Source organism: Solea solea, chromosome 2, assembly GCF_958295425.1.
Source record: "Solea solea chromosome 2, fSolSol10.1, whole genome shotgun sequence".
Lineage (NCBI taxonomy): Eukaryota > Metazoa > Chordata > Actinopteri > Pleuronectiformes > Soleidae > Solea > Solea solea.
Window position 1 is genome coordinate 36,827,291 of NC_081135.1, and position 13,596 is coordinate 36,840,886.

General features: G+C 40.1%; 1 protein-coding gene across 1 annotated transcript in view; it reads right to left on the reverse strand.

The window, feature by feature from the left end:
- Window positions 1-2,033: 2,033 nt before the first annotated feature.
- tbx15 (T-box transcription factor 15) overlaps window positions 2,034-13,596 on the reverse strand; it is a 45,887-nt gene continuing 34,324 nt past the window's right edge. Inside the window, exons 7-8 of the mRNA XM_058622128.1 lie at window positions 7,985-8,082; window positions 2,034-3,984 (exon numbers count right to left, since the gene is read on the reverse strand). Coding sequence (XP_058478111.1) covers window positions 3,137-3,984; window positions 7,985-8,082 — 946 coding nt within the window. The 3' untranslated portion in view covers window positions 2,034-3,136. The remainder of the gene's footprint in view (window positions 3,985-7,984; window positions 8,083-13,596) is intronic.

The window sequence follows — 13,596 nt, forward strand, 5'->3', positions numbered from 1 at the left end:
AGACGACAGAATTTAAATAATCTATAGCACATGGTCGACAGAGCGCGGCGTGGGCGTGCCAGGACGTTACGTAGCGCGTAATGTACACACTAAATGAGGTGCAAGGTGCAAAATGAGTAATTGGGGTTTAGTTTTTGGGACTTTTTCTATGACTTTGTTCATGTTTATTATTTAAATGAGTATTTTTCATATGTGCTTATGTGCTGAGTTATGTAAAGGTATGTGTTTTGGGCGTAACATCAATTAACCCTTTAACACTAAACATCATTCACTATTTATCTGTTTTTGTTTGTTTTTTGTTACATGTTTTATATTTCTCTGCCTTTTATACTTACATGTCAAGAGCTGCTATTTATCTATCTATCTATCTATCTATCTATCTATCTATCTATCTATCTATAAATCAAGCTAAATAGCTAGCTTGTAGTTAGCTAACTAGACGGGGTTTTCTATCTAGAAATCAAGCTAAATAGCTAGCTTGTAGTTGGCTAACCAGACGGGGATTCATTCTTTCTATCTATCTATCTATCTTTCTATCAAGCTAAATAGCTAGCTTTTAGTTAGCTAACTAGACAGGGTTTTCTATCTAGAAATCGAGCTAAATAGCTAGCTTGTAGTTGGCTAACCAGACAGGGTTTTCTTTCTTTCTATCTATCTATCTATCTATCTATCTATCTATCTATCTATCTATCTACCTATCTATCTATCTATCTATCTATCGCAGACAACACGTTTGCACAAGCACACTTTGCATTGTTCAAATTTCAAATTTAACAGGCAAAATCTAGTGTTCATGTACAGCTACAGTGTTTTAACATGCAGTAAATTGTAAGTAACTGACAGATATTGAAAGTTATTCTGGGAAAATGGTCAAAAGCACTTAAGTTAAAATAAGCAAAAAGTCCCTTTTAAAGCCAGTGGTTTTAAGCCAAAGTTTGGGAACCATGGCTCTATCTCATCCTTGACCACATTAGACAACACAGGATAAGGAAACTGCACTAGAGCTGAAACAAGTACGAAACTAATCATCAACTATTCTGATCATGGATTCGTGATTAAACAAGATTTCTGATTGTTTCAGCTTCTTAAATGTGAATATATTCTTGGTGTCTTTGCTCCACATGACAAAGAAAGCATTAAAAACTGAATGATTTTGGTTTGCGGACAAAAATGAGACGTTCGAGAGCATCATCCTATCCAGGTTTGACAAACACCGAGCAACGCTTTTTAATGTTTTATGGATGAAACGATTACTCAGTTAATAGTGAAAATAATCGACAGACTAATGGATTATGAAAATAATCTTTAGTTGCAGCTCTGAACTGCACCCACATTAGGTTTGCGTCTGAATCTTGCTACAGTCGGTGTCTCCACGATAATGACTCATCGTTTTTAAATTTGCCACAACGCAGTCAAAGCAAAGCCTCGAGATTTGAGTTTGATTTTGCGTCATGTCCAACTTTTGCAACCATAAATGATCGAATGTCACCAGCTGGTGTCCACTCACATGTCCACGTCTATTTTCCCTGGAAATGGGAACATAATTGTCAAAATCTGACACCATGTGCTAATGAAGAACATCTGAAACCTAGTAATTATTGAAACTTGAAATTAACTTATGAAGAAAATGTTCACTGCCGCTATAAATCAAGCGTGTAGAAGCTCATGTTCCTGTAGACCACGTCTGTTTTAATATACCGTCTATATAAACGTGTCTTAAACTTAAAGAAGCTGTCAGCGATGTTGTCGTTTTGGCTAACTTCCTGTCTGTTCTGGCTCCTGATTTACCGTCACTGACAAAACACTCTAGATATAATAAAATTAATTAACATGTACTTTAATTTAAAAGCATTTCACTGACAGCTACTTTGAAACAACGTAATTAGTTAGATATGGGGGAAACTTCTTTTTTTTTTTACGCGATACGAGAGTGAGAAAACAACAGATTTCGGTCCCCACAAATGGAGTAAAACCAAACACGCCACAAACACACACACACACGCTTTCTCAGCGTTAATCAAAGCCATATAACATGAATTAAAACGACGTTTATTGAGCTTTTTTATGTGCTTGGCACCTGTATTTACATTTTTTTAAATGCCTCAAAAAAAGAAAAAAAAGAAGAATTATTTTAGCAATTTCCCTTTTTTTCTTTCTCCCACACATTTTCTTTTAATAACAGAAATCGATATATATACTGCTCAGCACTTAAATACACACACCAAAAACTTTAATTACTCTGCTATTGCTTTCTTTTCTTTGTATAACACTTTTTAATCACACAACAACCCCTTTTTTTTAAGCTTATGTTATCGATTGCATTTGCCATCTTATTTATATATCTATTATATATATAATATATATATATATATGCTTAAAAACATAATCCACTCAGAGAAAACAGAGAAGCCATTCCAGCCGATGAGGTTGAAAGAAAAACAGGTTGGTGTCGCTGGCGCGGGACAGTCCTGCGAGCACTCGCGTCCACGCGTGGAGGACGAAGACAGACGCGTCTCCTGTTGTCCTGACAGTTTTATTGAAAACATGTTTGACTGGATGTGTCCCGTGTGTTGTATTCACCGTGTTTCTGTAATCTTGTCCCTTTCAGTCCAGCCTAAAAAAATGAAAAACCTGCTACGGCACGACGTGAAAGCTTCCGGATCACAGTGACATTTCTTTGGGATGTCGGAGTCCCCGACAAAACAAGAACAAGTCACTCGTTGAGGTCGTTGCTTCTATTGCACCGCGCGACATATTCACAACCGATAATCCCGTCTGAGTGTTTGGACGACGCCTTCTCCGTCTCCCTTTTTTTCCTAACACTGATTTGATTTAGTTAACGTCCACAAAATGTTCACTTTTGCTTCTTTAATACGCAGATAATTTAATAATACTCGGACTCCCTCTTTGTTGCTGTGTAAGTGGCAGAGAGTCTTCAAACACAAAAATAAAACAAAAAACGTGAGATGATATCCAAAGGTTTGTGTTGCACCTTCTTTTTTAAAAAACAAACAAAAAAAAACACTGTTTTTCGACATCGACGTCAAACTTGAGTTGAGGTTTTTGTTTCCTCAGCTCAAAGGTTTGAGGAACACGGAGCCCTGTGAGGTTCAAGCTCAGTTCTTTCTTTATTTTTTTACACCATGTGCATGGACATCTGAGAGGAGGAGCCATATTGGCGGCCGTCGCAGGAGCCGCCCCCCTGCTGGCCGCCGCCGGTGTTGCCAATCATGTGCATAGTGTCCATGCCGCCGTTGGACAGATACTGACGCTCGGCGAAGGCGCCGGCCGGCGAGGAGGAGCAGAGCAAACCTCCCTGAGGCTTCTCGGGGCTGGCGGCCAGGCGGGGGGAGGTGGGGAAGTTGTATCCGTACAGGTTGTAAGGGTTGTGCAGGGAGAACGCGTTGTAGGAGCCCTGCTGCACGTGATGGTGGCTCCCGCTGAACATGTGGGCGGAGGACGGGGAGGAGCCGGATGAGGCGGACGAGCCGGAGCCGCCGCCGCCGCCGGCCTGCATCACGTACTGAAGCTGCGAGGCCGGGAAGGATCCCAGCTGACTGCTGTAGGCTTCCATCTTCCCTCCGGCGCCACTGCCGCCGCCGCCGCCGCCTCCACCGCCGCCGCTCAGAGACGCGTGAGTGCTGCCCTGCATTCCAGCAGCGATCAAGGAGGAAGTCCTCTGTGGCAGGAAGGACTCGGACTGCTGAGCGGAGGCCACGGCGCCACCTGCGGCCTGCAGGCGTCCGTAGGAGCTGTCGGCCAGGCCGCCGTAGCCCTGCAGCGCCGCCATGTTGCTGCGGGCGCAGGCCGGGTACTCGGACAGGCCCAGATTACAGAGCTGGCTCTCCCTGCAGCCCACGTTGAAGGTGTTGGGGGCGAGGTGAAAGGTCGGAGGTGAGCAGGAGGGGGAGAGGAGGTGAGCGGCACCGGAAGGAGAGGGAGTTCCTGTGCTGGAGGTGGTGGGTGAAGTTCCAGTGCTTCCACCTGAGAACACACAGACAGAATGAAGATCACTCAGAGAGCACAGACCTCAGCCGAGGCTTTAACACTTCAGAAGACTTTACCGATCTGAACTATGTCAAATAGGACTTTCCATGTTAAAATTTAAATGACTGCAAAAGCCATAATCTGGATAAGATCTAGATGAAATTTAGTCTGATAATAGAGAGTCTGATGCTGCATACACATACCACATTTTGTTCAAATCCGATATTTTTTGTCTTGACAGAGATATGTTTTATTAACTTGTTTATTTTTTTACAGTGTTGTTCATTATATGACAGGGATTTCTTGAAAATGTATACTTTTGTGACATCATCATTGGGTAAATTATTAATAAAATGTAATGGGAAAAAACTTAGATGATCAATTACCCATTACAAAACAATTCTGATTAATTTTAGATTTATTCAGATTGCACTTTTCAAACTTGAAGTAACTTTTTGTCGTTTTGTTGTTGAATTTTTCTGTCTCTGAACATTATTTACCGTGTGGACACTTTTCTATGTTTTAAGTCAAACTCCAACCTGTCTGCAGTCGTCTCACTTTACTAACGCAATGTTGCTGTTGCTTCCGTCACGTGACGCCGGGTGAAACGAGATCTAAACACTGCTATACTGACGTTTTGTGGCATAGAATAATATACTTGTACAAGCTCTGCTGACTTTTGACAAGTTATTATGATTAAAAATCATTTTTAAATGATTATTTTTAGTTAAATAAACACACAGGTTATATTTTTCCATCAAAATGCTTTAAACATGTAGTGTTTAGCTGCCGTGTTTAATCACACGTCCACACAAAACCCTCACTCCCCCCCCCCCCCCCCCCCCCCCTCTCTCCTACAGAAAATCTGATATGAAGAGAAAGCGACATGACCTCTGACCTCTGAGGGTAGCGAGGAAACAAACAGGATTTCCCTGTGGGCAGGTTTGAGTATTAGCCTCTCATTTACACACGTCCACATCCTTTTTACCCCGTGGCAGGGAAACATGTCCCACAACTGGACACTTTTATTTTATTCATCCACATTTATTCCCTGAGGGATTAAGTTTTCTGGGATTCTATATTGTAATGTAATTTCCAAGGTTTTTGAATGTTCTCGTGTCTTTAAGTAAAGCAAACTAAAGCGATTTTTAAGCATGAAACACGTTTTTTATGTACTTGTACTTCACTTCACATTCTGATTTATCTTTGACAGATATGATTCTTGTATTAAACTTAATTGTCAACTATTTTGATGGTTTGATTCATTGGTTTGAAGCTTTTATTCATGATTCAAATGTGATTTCTGGTTGTTTCAGCTTCTTAAATGCTCCACACAAAACAAGAGTTTTTTTTTTTTTATATTTTCTGTAATTTTATGTAACAGACAATTACTTTAATTATGAAAATAATCGTTGCAGATCTATATTAAACATAATACACAGTATAGTTAATGATGTACGAGACTGCTGCATGAACTACTTTTACTTCAAGCATGTGCCTACTTTTTTAACTTTTAATTATACTTGAGCATGTCCTTGTTCATTTATTTTTACTTCCACTTCAGTAAAATGTTTGAATACTTCATGTACTCAAAGGTATTTCACAGTAATCAATGAAAATCCACAAAAAACAACCAAAAATGGAGATTAAAAGCTCAAAAAGGTGTGAATTAAAGGCCGTTTCTGGAGCCAATCATTCACTAGAACATGATATATATACGGGGATAAATATGGATTCAGTTTTTTTGACAGAGCTGCCTCACACACACACACATGAACTATACGTCGAGCCTTTCATGGTGAATTGATCGCTGTGGGATATCAAGAGCATATTTCTGTCTATTAATGAGACTTTGGCAGGGGTTCGTCTCTCTTCAGCTCTGTTGGAGGACAAATTCAGTCTGAAAACCATGAGGAGGCATAACTAAAGAATCCAGCACTTTTTTTGGCCGCAGTTCTGATTTTTGCACCATATGCCTTCCATAATGTTGCTGCAGCACTTTGCTCTGTTCTGCTCCAGGGGGGAGAGAAGAGAGGGAGGGAGGAGAGGACGAGTTTAGTGATGTCATGTTTTCCTCCGCTAGCCGGGCTAAAGGTGGAAGAGCTGATTAACTGAAGGGGAAAACAGTGTCCAGATACGACAGGGATGGAACAATATATCATATTATTACGTATTGCGGTAAAAAAAAAAAAAAAAAAAGCACTCACAATAAGTTGAATTTCCATAATCAGGTTAATTAAAAAAAAAGAGTGGAAATCGTGAAACTTGTCTGGCTCACTAACATACAGTCCTAGTGATTTATTTTGAAGAGCCACAAGGGGGAGCCTGAATCTTTACTGTCATTGCAGCATCTAATTGTTTATAAAGATACTTGTCTGCTGTGTTTTCTAACAGGTTTCTCAATTTCATTTCTTAAAACTTTTTGGTTACGTAAAAATTATAAAAATTCATCAAGTTATTGTAACAAAAAAAATTCTGTTTTAGGAAATGTAATTTTTTTTAATAACATTCTTTTAAACATAACTTGCAATGTGTTTTAGTAACATTACAACATTTCATGACACTTTAAGATGTCAATATTATATTTTAAATATTAGTGTTTTTTTAACCAAAAAATTATTTGTAACAGTTTCTATTTTATTTTTTAAAGCAAATTTTTTTTAAACATATTTTTTTTGGTGACACTGCAACATTTCGTGACACTAAGATGCCAGTAAAATAATTTTTCGTGTTCTTGTAACTTGTATTTCTCAACACGTTTCTGCAACATTACAGATAACATTTACCTCACATTTCATAGAACTTTTCGGTGATATCATGCTTTTATTGTATCCGTCGCGTGTTTTTGTAACAAAACAATACATTTTTCAGAAATGTCGGTAAAGTTTTCGGGATAATTGTTCATCAGTTTCCATAAGCTTTACACAGAGGAACGCACTAAGAGTACATTATGGGCAAAAGGCTTCTGAAGTTTATCATAAGAATCTAAAAAACATCTATAATTATACAATGAATTGTAATTATTTTGGTTCTGTTCTCATGTTGCTCTGACTCTGCAGAGTCCATGACAAGAACACACACACACACACTAATCACTAATGATGGACTTTAACGATAACAAACACATGTTCCTACAGCTCAGAGTGTCACACGTCATGTTGACCTCCAGAGGAAGCAGAGGTGGAGTCAGCGAGGAAGCAGAGGTGATTTTAAAAGCAAACCAGGCCCCTGATATGAACCGTGACTAAGACTCAGTGCAGACGACGCGACCTGAGCGACACTGACTCGTGACGCGGAGCCGCACACGGGGGGTTTTGTTTTAAATGATTTGATTTTTCGAGGGAGGCGTGAAAAGTTCAGCAGACGCACGCCGACCTGAAGCTGATGATGCAGCAACATGTGCTGAAATAAACCCGGAAACTACGAGACGAGGGAGAGCAGTGAGGGCGTTATGACGTAATTACTCCTGTGCACTGTAAAAAATGATGACGTTATCTTTCAAACTTTAAAGGAAACAGCTTTGTTTTGTACGTATGTACAGAGGCTATAAGAATGTGTATTATAGAGTGTCTTATATCCTTTTTTTCCCCATTTTCACCAACTATATAATCACACCTGAGCAAAAAACATTTTGATTGAATCTGATTAATTTGTGAAATTTGGCAAATACATCACATTTGAAAGTTGGCTTGGCTCATTTTTATGAACAAAAATAGAAGAAAAACACTTGTTTTCTGTGAATAGTTCTGTAAAAGGTGAAGGGTAATACGGTATAATCCATTTTATTTGAAACAAAGCTGTCCAATTGGTCACTTTACAGGCTTTAAACTTGGTCCACGAACACAAAAAATACACAAAAAACAGGCTCATATTGAACGGACACTGCACTAGTAAGCCTTGAAGCAGAAGACAAGGATGACTGAAGGAAACGTGAAATTTGAAGTTGGTGGGTTTTTCTTGGTCGCGAACAAAACAATGTGCTTTTTATTGAACGCACCTTGTTGCTTCTGCATGTTGGTGAAGTCTTCAAACGTCAGGGTTCTCACAGGAGGTCTCCAAAAAGCATACGTCTCCATGATCGCCTCCAGGCCGGTCCTGACGGACACAGAGAGAGAGACGTGCACATGAGAGAGGAGTTTTTCTTAAAAAAAAACAACAAAACAAAAGACAAACCAACAAAAGCAAAATTTAAAAAAGCAGGAAATGGAACAACTGCGGTCTCTGCGTCTGTATGTTGACCACATGACATGAATATAGAGGAAAACATATGAAGTTTCAGTGAGATGAAGAGGACAAGGTTTATTTTTTGGGAGATTTAGAATGGATTCCCTGCATGTGAGCTCCCACTTATATGTATAATCTCCAAGCTGTTCCCTAATCTCAGTCTGTCAGCAGAGAAGCAGAAACAGGGACTTCACACCTGACCATTTTTGCCTTTGTTTAAATTATAATTAAATTTGTACGGTGGAGAAACTGGATTTGAAACAGCAGTTGTTTTCTGGCCTGTATTTAAGTCATTTGTGATTTATTGCTGTTGATTTTCCTTGTTGTCTGTCATGATATTCAAATTGCTTCTCACACTCACAGATTGCATGTCTTTGAACACAGACTATGTTATTATCAGGGGTGAATTTAATATTCTATATGTGGATAAATATAAGGTCTATGGAGAATAAAAACAAATGCTCATTGTGGATATAAAAACACCCTTACGGTGTTGAGAAAGTGAAAGTCTTTCTACTTTTCTTCAGGCCAGTACATGTAATTTCCAAGGATTAGGATTAACAAGGGCTCAGTGTGTAACTTTTAGGAGGATTTATGGGCTGAATTTTAACATGTACGACCAAATTTGGAGGAAAACCGATCGTAATGTGAATGAAGAAACTCCTTCCTTCCTTCCACTAAACCACCAACGACACATTAAACACAACTCTGTAAAAGTTATTTAAAACACAAACATGAGAAAACGTCTCAGTGTTGGTAACATTTGGCTGCGAGTGGTTTGAAGTGAAAACCACTGCAGCTGCGATGGTCACGCCTCTTATAGTGGAATCACCTGTCCAGTTTGGACCAATCAGCTCCCAGGATTCACCCACACACACAATCAGTCAATCACACACACCTGTAACCACTCACACACACACACACGTAAAGAGAGAAGGACCCTGTGGTCATAAGAATTGCTCATATGTTTGTTCATATACGTGTTTAATGGCTTAGAAATAAGAAAAACTGTTTGGTTTAAATAATACTGTGTTGCACATGGACACAGATGTAGCTTAGGCTAGCAATAATTGTTAGTGCAGCCATCGTGGAATCCTAACTCTGGGTTTATGTGACGTTTCTTTCCCTGGAAATTCCAAGCATTATTTAAATGTTTTATATCTCTTTTATGTCTCGCACTGCCGTGTTTCTACAGCAGCTCGACCAGGAACAGAAGCTAACTACGCTAACGAAGAACAAACAAACCTTTCTGGTTTGTACAGTAAAGGCCACCGTAGTTTGTTACACAATCGTACCATTAGGTGTCACTAATTCTTACACACTGGACATTTAATTGTGGTTAGGTCGAGGTCTGGTGTTGACGAGTTATAGTTAAGGTTATAAACCACAGGAAGTGAGGACATTTCAGCTGGTCCTCACTACTTTTTAAAGCTTAACTTGTGGTTTTAGGGTAAGGGTTAGTGATGGTTAAGTTTAGGGTAAGGGATTAGGGAATACTTTGGTCTATTAGTGTCCTCTCTAAGTGTGCTGTACAAGAATGTATGTGTGTATATCTTTGTGAGAACTAAAAAAACATAAAGACCACAGGACGTGAGGACATTTTGGCAGATCCTCACTACTTTAAGGAGCTTTTTAAGGGTTAAGGCTTGGGTAAGTGATGGTTAAGTTTAGGGTAAGGGATTATGCCTCTGAGTGTCCTCACTAAGTCTGTGTGCTAAACTAAAAACGAACTACAGTAGAAAACAGAAAGACCACAGGAAGTGAGGACATTTCGGCAGGTCCTCACAACTTTAAAGGGCTTTTTAAGGGTTTCTTAAGGCTTAAGTCCCCACCAAGTGTGTGTACTTGTACGTATACATCTTTGTGAGAACTAAAAAAAACATAAAGACCATAGGAAGTGAGGACATTTTGGCTGGTTGTAATGCATAAATAAATGGGTGGTAAAGGACAGAGATAGACACAGGAGACAGGTGAAGAAAATACTGATAAAAGGGTTTGAGAGAGAGAGAGAGGTTGGAGGTAAATAAGTCTGACAGAGAGAGAGAGAGAAACTGGAGTCCTGCTCAGAGGAAACTGGAGCCATTAAAAAGGAGCAGGCTTTTACTGAGCACATAAATCTAGGTGACGTTTCATCTTGAATCTGTACACGGTTTCTCCTTCCTGCTTGATTTACATCCCCGCTCGCCGTCCCAGAGAGAACCCAGCGTCCGTCGCCGCCCGCCGTGTTATTTTAGGGCCACTGGCTCTCGCTGGCCGCGGCAGCTCGTTAGTGTGCCGCGGCTAATCTGCCCCGGCCCTCGCCATCACTGCACTCTTTCATAGAGTTTTCACGGCGGCAACGACCAAGAAAACTCAACAAATGAGCTGTATCCGTGTGCAGGGGCCATAAAAACCTGTTCTGCTGAAACACAAGCGACTGCACCGGTGTGACTGTGAGGTTCAGCAGAGCTGCTTTACCTTTCCATATTCATTTTAGATTTCCTCCCTTGACGTGGAATCAGTGGGTGAGATAACGGAGCAGCCGAGTTATAGACAATCTGTAAATCCTGGGCTGCAGATCCAGAAGAGGAGTAACCGAGGCTTTTGCTCGACTGTTAATGTCTGTCAAACTCGGCAGGGGATTTACTAAGTGTTTGGATAATAAATACACTGCGATTTTGTTATAAATGAGGCAGATATATTGCTAAAACAGCCACCTTTGCCACTTTATCGCTGAGAAATTCCAGATATACTCCATTAATTCTGTATTGAATGGCTACTGCACTCGTATCTGCCAACAAGAGAAAGCACTCCGAGAACACAAACCTCTAGGAGTACTCAAATGTCCCTAATTCCGCACATTTGACAGTTGTTTTTGAAGAAAATATAAAATATGAAATACAATTTCTTCCTGGGGCCATAACCTGCATACCCAGAAAATGTCATTAAAATCTGTTCTTTTTACTCTTAGTGTCCAAACAGACAGACAAATAAACAAATCCTTGCAAAAATATAAAATAATATAAACTGAATGACATTATTACAGGAGAATAAACCTGAAACGTATCTTAACCAAGAATAAAAATGTCTATAAACAACACAAAATATCTTGTAGATGGCAGAAAAATGTAAACTCCCAAAATATGTATAATACAAACATATAATCCTCCTCACACTGGTATAGTGAAATTAGATTACGGTGGAGCGAGAGATTAACTACTCGTTTCATTTTCTACGCAGTATTTCTGATTTTCCTCCAAGGACCACCAGAGGAATCTTGTGTACCACAGGTGGTACATGTACTACAGTTTGAGAACCATGAGGATTTGGGAATATACAGTAAGTAGAATTCATATTAAATGCCCCCCAACATTCATATTCATTCATATTATTATAATAATAATAAGTACATCCTTGTAGTGCTTGTTATTCAAGACAAAAGTTATATTTCATGTCTGTGTGAGAGCAGTATAACTCACAAAGTAAACCATCAGTTTGGTTTTGGTAACAATGCCTTGATGGATGTTTGCGATCTCTGAGTGCTTTCTCTCTGCTTTTAATTTGAAATCAAATGTGAAATTTGAGCCGAATGGAAGAGACGGAAGAATCTTTACAGTATCAAAGACCAGCGGCGGAGCAAGGGGGGGGGGGGGGGGGGGGGGGTCCCTGAAATCAGTTGATTGACATCATGTCACGGCACCACACGTCATGCCGAAAGGAGCCTGTTGCATTTTGAACCCTCCTGCACAGTAGTTGGCGCTGTGTACCACAAAGAGTTGTAATCCACCTTACTACAGGAGAAGAAGAAGAAGAAGAATGAAAAAGCCTTGATGGAGAGTGAGATCTTTGTTCTAAAGTAAGTTTGCCCAAAGACCCTAACCCCCCTGAAATAGCCTTGGCCACCCCAAAGATAAAAGTCTAGCTCCGCCACTGTGACTTCACTAAACCCCCACAAGACAGAAAAATAATCCAAAAATCACTCAAAATGAAGATTAAAAGGACTGAGCTGCAGCTCATTAGCAACGTTTACACGATTTAAAAACTGCGTGAAATTCAAGAGCGACTCAGAGGGTTTTTAAGGTGACGACGTCCGCGCTCCGAAATCCTCTGAAAGCTTCATAACTCGACTCAGAGCAGAAGAAAAAAGAGAAATCACGGAGCGAATACGTGAGGCGAAATTCATTTTCTCCCTCTCTCCACGGACAAATATGTCATTCGCCCTTATCTTTTCATCTGTTGCTTTTTCGGCAATGAAATTCTAATGCCACTCAATAAATCAAACGCTCTATTGTTTGAAAAATGAAAAAAATATGTCTCAAATATCTGCGTGCCAATAATTCGGACCAGATGAGGGGGCTGCTTTTATGTGCGGAGGGGTTTTTGGTGGCTCGGCGCTCTCTCGCTTTCTCTCTCCTCCGCCTACGTTACATTATGACAATTCAGACACGGAGGGAGGGAAAAAAGGAGAGGAATGAAGAGAGAGGAGAAGGCAGACGGAGAAATGTTTCACGGGAGGAAGAAGGACATTCAAGGAAAGACGAGCGATTTGTCTTTTACGGACCTGCTAACACGTAGCATTGAATCAGCGCGCCGGTGAAGTCACGCAACAGCCGACAGAGGACGACAGAATCAGACTGTGACAGGGACACTGTCTCTGCGTCGGTATGTCCCTGGTTTTTGAAAGGAAGGGGACGGCGCTAATGCCAGGATTTTGAACCCTTAACTGACTTTAAAAAAACGTAGGAAGCCTTATTCTGTACGTCCAATCGTGTAGAGTCCTTTTTGGAGTTGTCCTGGAACGCCGCGTAACTTCCAACGCCCTAAGATCTACGGTCTAACAGTGGAAGTGGGTGTCGATCAAATATGTCCGATGCTTTTATATGTCTTGGCTGCGGCTAACGTGACAGAAACACATTAAAACACACTTGAATTGTGAATAGTTAAAAGACCATGGTTTCATCTGCACATTTTTGACGCTGTAACTTTGATGTAAGTTGATGTGAAAACAACAAAATGATTTGGTACATGGTTTTAGTTCTAGTTATTTGAGCAGTTAAGTTAAGTTACTGTGCTTATTGTTCTCAGATCTCACTTGTCTGTTTTTGAAACAGGTGTTTTATTGTGAATAAATACTGTGAAGAAACACTTCTGTGACGCATACATCATAAAATAGCATAAATTATAGAATAATTATAGCACAGCAATGAACAGATTATCACAGAATCGTCATTGTCATGGACAAATTGTCTTTGTAGTTTGTCCTAATTCTTCAGAATGAAAACAAACATGGAGGTGGCTAGTGGCTAGTGGCTAGCAGCTATAGTAGCTCTTGTGTGTCACTTTCAAACTGTTGCTAGATGTAGCTAGCTACTGTGTTTGCTAACAGACACAAACATCTGGTTGGTG